Below are 15584 nucleotides of genomic sequence, written 5' to 3'. Positions count from 1 at the left end.
TAATAAAAGTGGTGACGTCATATTTGCCTAATCGTGAAATTCCTGAACAGGTAGTGTTTGGGTTGTGCTGTATAAAAATGGTAACCTCCGCTCCAAAATGCTGTTTCTAGATCGGGAAAGCCGAAGTTCCGTTTCACCACGATCAAAATTGGATGATGTTACAGGACCGGTTCGGATTACACCCACAATACCTTCCTGTCCACTGATGAGGTTTGTCCAGTTAAACCCAAGTGACAATTGTTGCCAACGTACAGATATGTGGGTGACGAACTCCTTCAGGTTTGCACAGGTCAGTGTAATGCATGCCGTGGTTATTAGGACTATTATTTCGGTGTCAATACCATCTCACTATCAATCTGTTTCAGGGTTGCAGTGTCATTCATCATACAGTTACAGGAACAGTTGGACCCACGCCACCTGCCGGATTTAGATTTGCACCGGATACCATGCAATTATTTGCTGAATCGATGACGCGTTTTTTCACCATCGCCACTTCACAATATCAAATCATCATCCAATATGTTCACTTTATACAACTGCGTCCCGTTCTTTGCAATTGCAATTGATTCACGTTTCTCATTATTGCGTCACTTTGGCGTTTTTGCCCACAATAAACCAGTATTCACATTCATAAATCTCGTATATTTTAGTCGTTGGTTTCAATTCCGCAGTGTGTGTCAAAGAAGGGTAGGAATTCATAGTAGCAATTTTTTTTGTTTTCCCAGAAATAAAATATTTTTTTATTAAGAAACAAAATTATTATTTTTTTTATTTTGTAAAGAAAATTTTGGCCACTAGGTGGCGCAATAGGGGACTTAGGCCCTATGGCAGGGTTCCTCCTAGCAAATCTTGGAAAATTTCGGCAGCATTCCACCTTTTCAATATTTTTGATTCGCTGTCGAATAAAGGGGGCCGTTAGGATTTACTTTCAAAAATTTTATTGAGTGGAGGGAGTAAAGTAACGGTAAGTAGAAGAGCGATGCGTTGATGTCTTCATCAGGGAGGAGGTCCGAAGTAATGGAAGTGCAGGAGAGGACTGACGATACCATTGGAGATCAGAGGATGTTCTGCCTCCGCGAGTAGTTGAAGAATATCCGGAGTGTCGTAGAGATGCGTAAATGATCGGATCAACATGGATTGGTCTGAAACGCAAAAGAAAAAAATTCAACACATCAAAACAGCCCAGGTAGTGAAATACAGCAAGCGAATTAAAAAAATTGTATAGGAAGCATCCCTGCCAATCAGAAAATCACCGACAGTTCGTCAATTCAGGAACAGAATCTGAAAAAATAAACATTCTAAATTTTGAATGTGATTTCTAAAAGTAGGTAGTTTAATAAAAGTACAGAACGGCTTGCATTTTGAATAATTTCTAGTTCGTGTTCCGTTGGAGCGGATTTTTAACCATATTAAAAACCTTCAGTTAATTCCGTATTACCAATTGCAATAACCGTGTTTACATTTCAACAAAAGGAACTTTTATTTTTAACCCAAAATTTTAACAGCGGTTGCAGCTTTGAACTATTACGCCCAACAAAACCAAATGTTATTATTATACCCAGGACTCGTACCTAAATCGGGGGTCGAAAATGCCTTCTCTCCCTAAACACTAAAATACGGACCATTTTATTTTGTTGGGTGACAAAACGCTAAAGCGAATTATGTGACGATTTCTTTCAATCAAGTTTCTGGCAATTTGTCTATCTCCGCTCATCAGCATCAAAGAGTTCACTAAAAAGAAAAAAAAGCATGTTGCGTTGTATTCCATATTATAAATAATCAACCTGTTCAATACAGGTCTGTAAATCTACTCTACAATGTTTCATTGAAATAGCGTTGATGACCACCAGCGGTTATCGTCCACTACCGTATGTGTGTCCATTTCACATATATACCAGCACTAACATCATCAAAAATCAGATAAATATCACGTGTTGCTTATTGTGATGCGGCACAATATTTTGGCTAAATGTGATTTTTTTTAGTCTAAGGGCATTGACATTATGGTTGGGGAACTAATTGGCTTTTTAGGGAGGGCATTAAGGTAATTCACGTTTTTAATTAGAAATTCCTCTTTTTCAATTGGTTCGCACAGAATTAGCCTTGTAAAGACCAAACATTCTAACCATGGTTTACTGGTGGTTAACGAGAAGAGGAGCTAAAATAAATGTTTGGGTCAATGAAAACAAGTCACTTCATTTCGTACATAAAAGCTGAATAATTTTACAGGGGTCGATTCTATGTTCCGTTGCCATCAAGTCAAAGATGAAAAATGAAAAATTTGCATTGACCTTGTAGTGCAGTAAGTAGTTCGACCTTATATGAACTCAGTAGATGATAATTCTTTGCTGCCAATCTGCAGTTCAATAGCTGGCCTTAAACCAAATAAAAACGCATCAAAGTTGGCATCTAACACATGTTGTTGTACGAGATGCCGCCACGCGGATGAATATTTGCAATATTTCAGGACAAATACAAGAATATCTTTTCACCAGTGTTAAGATTTATTTCAATAAATTTTATTTGTTGTTAATGAATGTATTTTGAACAAAATTGCGAATATATACTTCAGAAATATGATAGGTTGGGCTAATGTGCTTGTCACAAATTACAAAATATCAAGATCAACCGGATGAAGGTTTTGTTTTCTAATTGGCCTAAAAAAATTCTCTACTTAACTTGAAAAAATTGTGGTTCCTTCAACTTCTTGGCTTGACTTTTGGAAACTTCTACGCACTTCCTCCAGCAAAGTTTCTAAAAATAATGGCATTTTTATTCCCGTCAAAAAAACAGGAGTTCCCACTTTAATTCGGTTCCCGTAACGCTTTTGGTTCTTAAAGCTCTTGTAATTTCTACTTAACCACGTAAACCATTTAAGTTAAAGATTACAGAGAAGAATTGTGTGCGAACAATCACTTGTTGTTACTTGTGGTGTAATTAAGAGCATTGTTCAATGATAGTACTTTAATTTAAACATATACGGACTAAGAATAAATTTACTCGGCACCCCCGAAATCGCTTCACTGACCAACAAGGGAAAGAGCCCGCTATAAATTATAACTTACCTTTTATAAGAATGACGATATTTGTTGTATTCTAGGTATTAGGTTCCAAATTAGCCAGAATGTCACTCTGAATCTTAATATAAGTTGTACATTAGAATGTATTGCTAATATATACCTACTTCCCACATTACAATCCCCTCCAGATGCCGAACAGGTCAGGGGCTTTCCCAATAGCATCCTCACTACGCAAGGGTCTGTATAAGGAAACCGTAACTTTATTAAGCACATGATTTGGTATTTTGAGTCACTTTTAACCTGGCGATAGTTTCTTAAATTTCTTCAACTCAAAAAAAAGCATATTCCTACAAATTTACCTTGTATCTGAAGATTTTCTGTTGCTGTTTCTACGGTTTTCTGTTGACAAAACCACCTTCGGTGTGCAACGCAAAGTGTTACAAGCTATATAAGGAAATATGTTTTATTAGGAAAAAAAATATTTTTTAAAATCTACGTAAACGCTTGAACAAATCATCCCGCTTAAACATTCAAAGTAGGAATGTGCGTGATCGTTTCAATCTAGTTTAACTAAATCTTACCCCACGTTAGATTAACTTATGTAACCTGCAACCGATAACTCGCGGGCGTCTTTTCTGCCAACCAGTTACGTCTCCAATCTAAAAATCAACCAGTTACCATAAAAAAAATATTAATCCACAAAAACTGTTCACTTGCATTTTCATTCTTTTCAGTAAAATATATATTTTTGGTCAGTCCACTATTGCAGAGTTCCTGGACATTTCCTGAAAGTAAAAAGATAGACAAGTTCCATACGGATTTTGCAAAGGTACTACATCCTTTCATTAGGTTCCGAGCTACCAAACCACCAAAAAATTATCGACATCCTAATTAAGAGAAAAAATCCTGAATCAGCTTGCCAGACACAACACAATCCTCTGCTCTTAGCGCCTTGTATAAAAGAAAACTATGACAGATTTTAACATATGTGACAGCCATTTCCAAACTTCCACCACCAACCATGTTCCCTTTCAAATGACGCTTTCACCTTCATCGTTTGTCCTTCAATCAACGGCGATCACGTGATTGTTGTCTAATCAAATAAATGCGTCGCGCCAATCAAGCAATTAGCCTCGAATACAGACTTTAGTAAGTTTTATTTTAACAAGCTGCTGAATAAAAAAGAAATTTTGTAAAAGTTAGAAACTTACTGTTTATTAGAAGTGAAATGCATTAAGTTTATTGCAACTCTTAACAAAAATTGCCGTAATTTTTTATTAATTTTTTAACAGTTGATTTCTTTTGATGCAAGAGAAGTTGTGCCGACTTTTACCACAGTTTGATGTATTTTTTTTTGGTTTTCGGTTCCAGTATTTAATCGTTAAATAATGTGAATAGGTTGGTTCGTAAACTGTTTTGTAAACTCTTGCACATGTTTGCTGGCGTAATCCACTATAGGCCGCCTGCCAATTTTCTCAGAATTTCTGACCCCTGAGCCAAAAAACTTAACATACCAAAACCACAAACTGCTGTTTTATCTCAAACTAATAAGCTTCTACTAGATCTCAATACCATACGCCATTTTCAAGGCGCCTTAAATTTTGTCCTCTGCTTTCCTCACACACCACAACGTCGTCTCATTGTCCCATCAACATTCTATAATATTCACTCATCGCTGTACAACACACGGTGCTATCGGGGAATCCCCCGATGTGAGACCGCCCGTCTATATACAACAAGTACCGCCGACAGAGAAGATAAGGGAGAAACGGGTGCTCGGGCACGCCACCCACCGACTGCTCGCACGCACGCCGGTTAGTCGTTAGGTGGTGCCGGCATGGCGAGGCAGGGGCGCTATATATAATTTTTTCAATCAATAGTGATTTTGTGTAAAAAAGATCTGAAATAGAAAAAACGACGAAGAAGGGACAGAAGTTGCTACGTTGAAAGATAAACTACTTTCATGGAACTTTTAACGCGAATATGGACTATTGTTCACTTGTTTGTGACGGAACAAAGCAAATCGTGAACTTTTTTACCAGAGAAAACGACATTACTTATTTTACTTTGGGTTTCGCGTCTTAAGACAATTTTCAGGGATTTCGGCCAGAATATAAGCGAACGATAAATGGTGAAATTTCATGTGAAAGCAAACGAAGGTGCAAGTTTGTAGCAGAAAACACGAACACGTGGAACTCATGCTGGGGCTGGGAAAGAATTTGGACACAAGGATGAAAAGTGACGACAAAAGTTCCGAGATTCGGTTGTTTGACGGGAAAAAGGTTTCCGCACGAAGAAAAATAGCGTCACTGCCCGCAAGTGGGCGTTGTTGCGCGGGCGGGGTGGTTCCCCCGAGTCGTTACTCCCCCTTCTCGGTTTTAACTTTAAAGAAATCGACTTTCGGGATCCGGGCGTCGTCGGCGTCGTTGGACGAAGAGCTGCTGCTGCTGCTTCCGTTGCTATGGAGCGAGCCGGCGTTGTCGTGGCAACCGTCGTCCCTGGCAACGCGCGGTATTAGGAGAACGGCACTGTCGACTTGTTCGAGACTGAAACGGCTCGGGTCGTACGGACGTCCGGATTCGTCACGGAGGGAACGGAAAATCTGCGAGGTTTGCGGAAAGATTAGACACGGGCGCCGTCTAGCGGAAGTCAAATTTTCCACATTTTTCGCAACCTTTTTTTGGTGTTTTAAAAAAAAGTTTCACATTTCTTCTTATGCGCACCAGTAACTACATGAGTTATAGCGGACCTGAGACTTATTTTTTTTACCGTTTACGTTGTTTAAATTTACCTGCTGGTACAACATGTTGTATTGCATCTGCATGTTATTTTTTGTTTCCTCCAAACTTTTTTGTTCTTCGACGAGTTGATGTTTCCTCGATCTCAAAACATCGACATCATCCTCCATGTGCGTGATCGTTTCAATCTTACGCTTGCGACAGTTCTGTGCTGCAACCTGTTGAAAAACAACACACTTTTAGTGGGGATTGCAAAATACAAGTGTAAAAAAACAGAAATTACTTTCTTGACAATTCAAACAAAAATCTTTCTTGAAATTAGTTTCGTTTATTATGCAAACAAACTTTTCAATAACGGATATTGTTCTTCCACTAATCCCAAGTAATGTGGCAATAACTAACGACATAAATATCGCATGGATAAACATGACTTTCCACAAATTTTACAAAAGTGCAATTTATTAACAACCCACAGCTTGGGTTAATTGTCAACAATTTTTAACCAACAAACCTTGTTCTTTCCTCTACGTCTTATATCCTTCACAAGAGTTTGCTGGGTCGGAGTCAGTGGAGTTCTCGCCAACATCTCATTGTATTCTTCAACTGGCGACATCACAATCTCAGACAATGTAAATGGAATGTTCAGTTCTCGAGCTTTTCGCATGTCTCTCGACTCACGAGGTTCATCTGCCTTCATTGGTTTTCTGATAACAATAAAATGTTATTTAACTTTAAGTTGCGTTTTTTTGCTGCAATACCAAATAATTGGAGCCACCTGAGGCTTTGTCTGTATTACCAGTCAAGTAGAATTGTTTTGTATCATTATATAAGCAATTATTCATGTTACTACTGCAAAAGTTTTACAAATATTTCACTCTGACATGAAGTACTGTCATCAAAAACAAAACTCACTGTGAAGTTTTTACTCCCTGTAAAACCAACTTTAACACTCACTTCTTTGTCTTTGCTTTTGCTCCAACAGTTCCATTATATGTGTGGTTGTGTTGAATTGCTTTGATCTCATCCATGTTTAGGATTTGCTCGTTCAACAAACCATCTTTAACCGATGAAACTGCAACACAAAAAAAATTATGATAAGGTTAACGGAAGACCAAATTAGTCATTAAACTGCTTGCAGGTTGGTCACAATTATATAAATTAGTTTGTTTTAGTTTATTAAAAAGTACTTGTCAGATTAGGACAGAGAATATTTACCTGGTACAAATGACAAAGTTTCATCCATTGTACTCGGTGGCATCATTCCAAACCCTAGAACAAATATTAGTTTTAATTACTGCCACAACCATATCATGTATCAGTGAAATTACTACAGTCAAAATAAGGCATTCAACAGAACCTACACAAAAATACATTGGCTTACTTTGTGGGCTGTGACCCATGGAAATTCCTGAGTCAGATTCGTAAGATTCTCCGCTGTCAAGACGAGTTTTCAAGTGAGTTTCCGAGTCATCGTTGAAAGCCATGAAGCCAGGGTTTGAATCAAGTGGAGGGGGATGAAAGGATGGTTGGGTCGGGTTCATGTACGAGCCATTCTATAAAGACACAAGTAAGATTACTGGCTTTAAAAAATTCTGAAAGCGACACCGTGTTCTTGCAGGAAGCAACAACTTACCACATTGTTCTCAAACGGTGAAATGTTGGAGTTAATCGAGATTATCTCATCCAGCATTTTGTTCATGTTATTCGGTTGGTCAAAGAAGAATTGTCCAGGCTCTGACACAGGTGACATCATCCTCTGCCCGCTCCCGAATGGCTCGCCAGTCTCCATGGCAACCTGGAAAATATGTTTAAAATCATTAAAAGTCCAACACAACATTGTTTGTGGCACTTGGTTCAGTTTAAACTTCATTGTTTCTTTCACATTGTTGTTTGGAACTTGGGAAATGACAATGAAAAAACAGTTATGTTGGTAAATCACAGTTGTCAATACTTTAAAAGTACAACTTCACTGCGAGGTTAACACAAAATGAAGTTGTTCATTTTACATATTGCTTGGTTGTTTCATTTTGCTTTGTCAATCCCAATCTAATAAACTACCAAAACGTTGCCACAACACAACACCATTGAACTGCAAGTAATACCTGATAGTTATTAAGTTGTCCGAGCAGATACGATTGCTCATTCATGTCTGTGTTGCTCATGGGACTGCTCCCTCCACTGGTTCCTTCCATCGGAATTCCTTCGTCATTGCTCAGCGGCGATGCAGAAAAACTTGGTGACAGTCTTGCAGCTGGTTGGTAAGTTGGAGTGTTGTTGCCGTGGAGATATCCGACAACAGTTTGGTTTTTGAAAACGTTGCTTGGTTGTGTGTCGAAGTTTTCTACACAAAAGTTTTTTTTTTAGTTTTTTTTAATGTAAATTTTCATTCCTTTTTGTGTTTTCAGTAACATAAAAACTGAGTTCTGGCAATAATGAAAAATTTAAATGACCATAAATGAATATACAAAACAGATACGCAAAATGCGAGCATTACTTCCTTAATATGTATATAAGCAGAACAGTCTAATGGTGGAATTTTGTCAATACTGTTATTCTCCGAAAGGAAAGGAAATTACGTCAGGAAATTGTTGCACAAAACAGGAACCAACTCCCTTACTTACCACACTGTGTATAGTTAAGGTTGCTTGTGTTGTAAACGTTCTGCTGCTGTTCCAAATGTGCTTGATCCAATAGGGTACCATTGGAACCATTAGGCATTGGTGTATTAGGAATCCTGTCAATTAACACAATGAATTACATATTATGGTAGAGCAAAACTATTACGCACACTTTTACCACCAAGTAGCGTAAAAAATGACCATTATTCTTAATGCCCAAACAATTTTGCTGTGAAGTTTATTCAAGTTTTTTCAAAAAGGTAAAGTTTGTCAGCAAATTTATTGGGTCAATTTTACTTAAATAGTAGAAAGTATTTACCTTGGCATGTTATCCAATGTATTGGGATTATTCATCATTGGGTTTCCTGTGGTTCCCATTGCAATATTATTCAGTTCAGGTATTATGGCCATATCCCTCCATAATCCCTCATTCTGAAACACATTAAACTGCTGTTAGCAAATTTCAAACGCAATAACTCTGAAAATTGGCCCCAATTTCAAAAAAATTGGAAAATTACAACTGGTTAGAGTATAATTTGTATGTCATGTTTATCAATTTAGTTGGTTTAAGACCAATGCACAGTTTAGCAAGATGGTAAAAAATTTAAACTTACGTTTTCTTCTGCAGAACTGTTGTCAGGTACCATTACTGGCATACTGCGGTTATTCTGCAAAAAATTTGATATTTTTTAATCTTTTCACTGCAGCAAGTACAAAAGCTCCTATAATCAACAACAGTAAAATTTGAGTAACTGACAAATTATCCTAAGAGCATGTGACTCTACTACAACTAAAATACTCTGCTAATATTTGTCACAATCACACCAGGGTTCCCGGTGATATGGAATTGATCATTAACTAACTTCTAACAATGGATGAACTATAACCCAGTTATGTCAAACACTGACAATCAATCTGATCGACGCAAAGCTTCCCACAAAGGGACTCAAGCCTTTTACCTGTGTTTGAACATTTTGCTGCTGGTTTTCAGCGTTTGTAAAAACACCAAAGTACTCTTCCAGATTAAAGAAGTTAGTCTGATTATTCGCAGGTGGACAGCTTACATTTTGCTGCAAAAAAGAATTTTTGCATTACTACAAGTTTACATCATAACATGCACTAAAATACTATTTCATATTGAGATTGCTGGAGCACTTACTTGATTTTGTGTGTTGTTGTTGTTTTGAGAAATTGGGATTTGTTCTCCAGTCTCTCCATCAACAAAATAAGAAACTGATTCCTAAACACAAAATATTCCTTTACAACTTGAACACAAATTTAACATTTTATAGTAAATATATTTCTTAAGAGCTTTTTTGCACACATACCGATGCTGTTTTGTTTTTTTCGACCAAAACATCGTCAACATCTTTAACTTGTTTAGTAACTTCGTTAGTCTGCCAGCTGAAGCCAAGGTCAATATCTTGCAGGTACATCTGCTGTAGATCCACATCCTAAAAAATTAAAAATTGTTCTTGTTTAATAAATCAGGAAACCAAGAAATATGTAAAGTTATGTTGTTAAACAAACTATACCAAGTAGTAAAACCTAAAAATTTCAAATATCAAGAAATTAACATACAACTTCAGTATATTCAACTCGTGCATTGGCACCGCTGGACGTAGAAGGCTGTTCTTGGCCACTAAACATCAAATCAAAATCAAGATCAAAAGATTCGTCTAAATTTGCTGCTGCAAGAGTAGGACTTCCGATGGAATAAGTATGATCGTGGGTTAAGGAAATTGGAGAAGCAGCTTCTATTTCTATGCCGCTTTCTTCACTGAAGATTGATGTTGTTCTTGTTCTGCCACCGTCAGATGCCTCAGTTACAGTGTCAATGTCATCAAGATTGAAATAAATATCAGGTTCGCTGGTGGAGCATTCACTTTCTTTATCAGATTTTTCACAGTGTTGATTTTCATTATTTTTGCTATTTTGCTCATTCAGGAAATCCCGCCACCGAACGTCTTCACCATTATTAAAATTATTTTCCTCTTGCCTTTCGTCGGCAAGATCCAACTCAATGTCTTGCGGCATTATGCCATTAAAAATACTAAACTCATTATCATCCACTGTCATTTCAACCACTTCGGATGTATCTTGATTAACACCAGCATGGGTTTCAGCAGCTCGAAGCATCATTGCAGTTACATTGCGATGAAAAATTGACACAGAACTGTTAGCAGTTATGTTTTGCACTGGAAGTCTGCTGCGGACATCTTGCATAATGGCAGCATAGTCTTGCATAACATCATCCACATCCATGATACTAGATTTCATGCTTGGGTAGTCAACCCCAATGTGAAATGGGTATCTTGGCAGTTGGGCCAAACCAAGCATAGGTCCAGCGTCATGGAGCCTTTCCTGGGGGGGAAAATAATCCTCAATTAAGGGAGGATTATTAATCCCAATTTGACCCATCAGTGCAAGAAATATTGCAATGTCTAACAGGCCGACAACCAAGTCCTTCTTGGCATGTCGCCGTTCAACCAACATATTTTCTTTCTGGTTTGTCAGTCTTGTAAAGAAGGAAATTCCTCAACGGAGCTCATTATTCCTGAACAAATTGACTGCTTCTAGAGCATCTTTACATGGCAGATAGATTCATTCAGAAGAAAAGAAACAAAATGAAACCAATACTTTTTTCCTAAATAACTAGAAGTACGCACTAAATACAACATTCACAGAATGATGAATAACTAAAAGTGAAAGAAATTGGAAACATTTTCTTGGTAATTTAAAACTATGCCGGGCCACTTTTTCCAGTTACTCAGTTTGGAGGCAGTTACACTATCCGCATCGGGCCTTATGTCGCATTTTTTTCCTGCACTGTTCACACTTCCGACAACAGGCTTATGTCTGTTAAACCACTCAGACATACTAGTTTAGAAAATAGTTAAACCATAAACTCTATCCCCACAAATATACGAATTAAGGTAAATTTAAGCGTAACTTCGCTGTCATTGCCAGAACAACTACCTACAGATGACACACAACGGCGCATCCAATGCTTAAAACCTCCCCTATGTGAACTGAAACTGCGACGAAAAACCGTTGACTTTTTCATAACACACCGTCCTTTGTCTAAACAGCAAGCATGTGCCTCTGTCCCCCGGGGCTTCATCATCAACAAGTGACTGAGCGAAATTGGGACCAGCCAAGCGTGTCGTCACGTGCCGCTGAGCGAATTGTGACGTATTGCAGAACATTCGAGACTTGAATCGCGTTTTTCTGTCGGTTAAAGTGACGTGAAAAACCTTTCGGGTTAAAACCGTGCGGTGTTGGCGTGCTTGATGTTTGTGGTGATGCAATGTGTGGAAAGGTATTGCGACAATATGTGTAAGTTTATAAAATCCGTACCGATGGGAATTGCAAAACATTTTAACGTGATTACAAAGCACAACTACATGCAGTGAAGGTTTTTTCTTGCAAAACATCAATTTAACACTTCAGTCTGACGTGCGACCATAAAATAAACAAATCCATGACACAAAGAATTTATAATGTATAAATAATAACGAATAAATTTTAGTTTGCTTAAATTATTTTCAATCCACACAAATTTGAAAAGTTTTTACTGTGATATTTTGTTTCCGTTCATTTTTTGTAGCTATCAGATTCTAGTTTCGCTAATTAGGCTTCGCGACGAGTAAATTCTTTTTTTTTATTTTATTTTTTGACCGCAGCGGGATTTGAACCCAGGACATCCTGGGCACGAATACTGATCAGGTTTTCCTCTTGGTATTTGGGTCGGGTGCTTGACCAATGCTGCCAATCGCCAAAAAGCGATGTCTTTGAGAAACAATATTGCGCCACCTATCAGATGATTGACAACACAATTTTCATCCGCATAGTGTCGCTCAAGAACAAACTTAGTATTCCAGTCTGGCGGTTTCATAATAAGATAACGACAAAAATAGGACTCAACGCTGTACGTGTTTTTTCGCCAATACTTCGCATATAAGCAAACATTAGAAAGCTAACAACAAACCGGATTGTATTTGTAAAATGTCTTTAAAAAAGTTGCTTCAGTCTTGCGCAATGACCATTATGTCAGAAGTATTTCCCAGCCCATGGGTTCGCTACCGCACACAGTGCAGGCAATTAATAGAAATGTCGACCTTGGCGTTGCTGAAAACACTGCTGAATTTGAGAAATAGTAGAAAAAATTCAAGAAGCTTTTTTGGTGAAAAAAACCCGCTAAAAAAACGTGCCCAGACGAAACAAACAACTGACAGAGGTGATTATGATGTCACAGGAATTGCATACGTGACGTTTAATGCCCTGAGGGTCCAACGCTTTGGAGAAAGAGCTGATTTTTCTTCGCAAATATGTCTAACCTAAACTTGCAAGCATCCTCTGCCAAAAGCCACCGAAATTTTCTCTTAACCGGCTTTTAAAGAGGAATCTATTTGCTCAAAATATCTTTAAATATTGGCTAAACAGTTTAACCCATACGTTTATTATAATTGTATGGGACTAATTTGTTTTAACTTGCCTTAATGAATCAAGAATTTACCAATAGAATATTACTATGGATTTTAAATATAATTTTGCTTTCATCTAGTAATTGTGTGTAGTCAATCCATCATATAAGTGCAAATATATGCCACAATCTCTCAAATCAGCACTTTGAGAATATGCTTTTAAAATTTTAATCAAACGTCCCAATAGAATTTTTGAAAACCGCCGTAAAAATGTTAATGTACTTTGACGTGAGTGCGAAGGCCCAACCCCAATAGTAAACTGTGTCCGGGCCCAGACGCTATTGTTAAAAGCACATGACCCCATTCTATTGATTACAAAGCGCACTTTCAGCTTTGGAGAATTGATCACAGAAGAAATATTAAATCTGTTTGGTTTGGTGAAAAATGGCGATCGAACGGAAAATTTTTAAAAAAGTTTGTGCATAATTTGGTGGAAAATTTGTATGGCTGAATGATTTTCGCAAAAGCATTTTGAGGATATTGTGCATTTTGGTTATTGATGACAAATCCATTACTGAATAAAAAAAAGCAAATTGGCATTTCTTTTTTTGAAAATTTACAACAAAAACCTCCCAAAAGACTTAAAAATTTAAATTTACTGAAATTAATGAAATTTGTAGTGATGTCATTCCTGCCAAAACATCCAATGAGTTAAATTGCAAATTTCACTTTTCCAAACTGTTTTTTTGGGGGGGTGTTTGTTTAAAGTTGGAAGAAAGGACCCCAGGCCACATTTTCCCCATGCATGGGCCGCATGGCCCCGGGGTCCATCAACAAGTCCAACACGTAGAAGAAACTCCAGATGAACACAATGGCACCATTGTAAAAGCTTTGTTTAAAGAGACGAGAGAAGGAAAAGAGAAGAAAGATAAGTAAGAGAATAGAAGAGAAAGGCGATGCCGCAGACAAGTGAAAATTGAAAGGGATAAAAATAGTTGGTGCGGATTAAGAGCAGGTGGAATGGAAAACTTTTCGACTCCATTACTTTTGTCCTGTTAACTTTTAAAGGATAAAAAACCACATGTAAACCTTTCGTAAATGGTAAAATATATGTGGAACCATTTGTTCCGAAATCCAGTAAAAGGTCAAATGGAGTTTAAGTTGGATCCACAAAAATACCTGCTTTCCTTTCAATTCCGCATCAAGTTCAAGTTCAACGACCCCAAACATGGGTTGGGGAAAATACTTGTTCTTGTTTAACGTTTGTGGGGTATTTTAACCTTTGGCACAAATTCATCTCAGGAGTTGCCTTTCCATGGTCACTGGGGCGTAATGGAAAACATTCTGTAAGTCCAATCAAGTGTGACTTTCATGTCCGAAAGAAGTCAGACCATAGGACTAAGGGGGAACATGGAAAATATAAAACGCCATCTTATCCACACCAAACTTATTATGTAAAGTTTTATGTGAAAGAAAAATTGTAACATAAATTTCTCAAAACCCCAAGCAACACATAAAAATCATAACAACCATCAAACTTAATAACAATTATTCAGGACTTGTATCACAGTACCTTCGCGTGCAACGGTCAGTTTTTGCGCCCAAGTTGTTTTAGCGTTTTGCCAATCGTTCCATGCGCCCGCTGGAGGTACAATTGACCAACATGAAGACCAAAAACTACCATACCATCAAAACCACGTGGTTTCAACCCACCGCCCATCCAGAGTAAAAATCGGCAAATATTTGACCTGGCGGAGAAACGCTTTATATTTAATTGTGTTGCTCGCTAAATGTTTAATATTTGACAGAGAACGACCCGTCACCAGAGAACTGTTATATAGTAACGCACCTTTGCGCAGAGAAAGGACTTTGGACCTTCCGTCCGTGCAGTTATATAGGGTCATTCAACCCATTGTTCCACAACAACAAGGCGCTATCACGTGATTATACGTTCTATTATTCATGAAAGTTATGAAGAATTTTTCAAAATAGAATTCTGCTTGGTTATAAAATTTCGGTTATTTTTTGGAGATTTTTCCAACAGTTTGAATTTGGGATTCCTTTCTTGCTAAAAAGTGTGAATGCTAATATGAGAGAAAACATGGCAGAAAACTTGACCTTGGGAGACCTTGGGAGAAGTAAAAGAATCTGAACCCAAAACAAAATTGAGAAATTTTCACCGGAAGTTGTGGTAAAATTTATCGTTCTTTGACCCCTTTTTATCGTAAAACAAACACTCGTCAACTCACAATCGACGTCAATTAGGGTGAGCCTCACTTGAAAATGTTATGAACAATGAACTTATATCAAACATTAAACCATCTCAAACCATTTCAACAAAAGATGGTTTGAGATACCGCTACCGCATCTGAAAAACTTGACCCAAAGTAACCTTTAATGGACATGTACTAAACTTCAAAATAAACGTGAAGCAAACTTTTGTAACCAATAAACTACGTAGTTTCCAAATCTCCCAGTCCGAAAGCTGTCATGGTCCGCAAAACCAAGCATAAAAAGTTTTTGGAAACACTGTTTCGTAAATCACATTGCAAAAGTGGAGATAATTTCGTCGGAACTACAAGACCATGTTGTAAAAATGGACAAATAAGATTAAAACGTTTTGGAAACACTGTTTTCTAACGCAAAACGTGTGGATGGTTGTGTAGTTATGATTATCAGCCATAAACACAGCAGTAAGTAGAGCTTTCAGAGGTTATTAAAGACTTCACCAAAGGCGCCATCATTAATCACATAAGCCAGAGGGTAATAAACGCAAATTTG

The 15584-nt window shown here is 37.6% G+C and overlaps 1 protein-coding gene across 1 annotated transcript; it reads right to left on the bottom strand.

Moving 5' to 3' along the window:
• Positions 1–4657: 4657 nt before the first annotated feature.
• LOC145909771 (uncharacterized) lies at positions 4658–11055 on the bottom strand. Its single transcript, XM_082997122.1, has 15 exons — positions 9958–11055; positions 9705–9830; positions 9536–9616; positions 9336–9446; positions 8991–9044; positions 8696–8808; positions 8380–8492; positions 7861–8099; positions 7392–7553; positions 7140–7311; positions 6974–7027; positions 6713–6830; positions 6270–6462; positions 5812–5976; positions 4658–5622 (listed from the first exon to the last, which is right to left on the bottom strand). Exons 1-15 carry the CDS (start codon positions 10870–10872, stop codon positions 5380–5382), a joined length of 2859 nt encoding a protein of 952 aa, XP_082853248.1. The 5' UTR covers positions 10873–11055; the 3' UTR covers positions 4658–5379.
• Between the last annotated feature and the right edge of the window lie 4529 nt (positions 11056–15584).

The sequence above is a fragment of the Ascidia mentula genome, chromosome 7, assembly GCF_947561715.1.
Source record: "Ascidia mentula chromosome 7, kaAscMent1.1, whole genome shotgun sequence".
NCBI lineage: Eukaryota > Metazoa > Chordata > Ascidiacea > Phlebobranchia > Ascidiidae > Ascidia > Ascidia mentula.
Note: the sequence above shows the minus strand (reverse complement) of the source record. Positions and strands in the feature narration are given on the sequence as shown.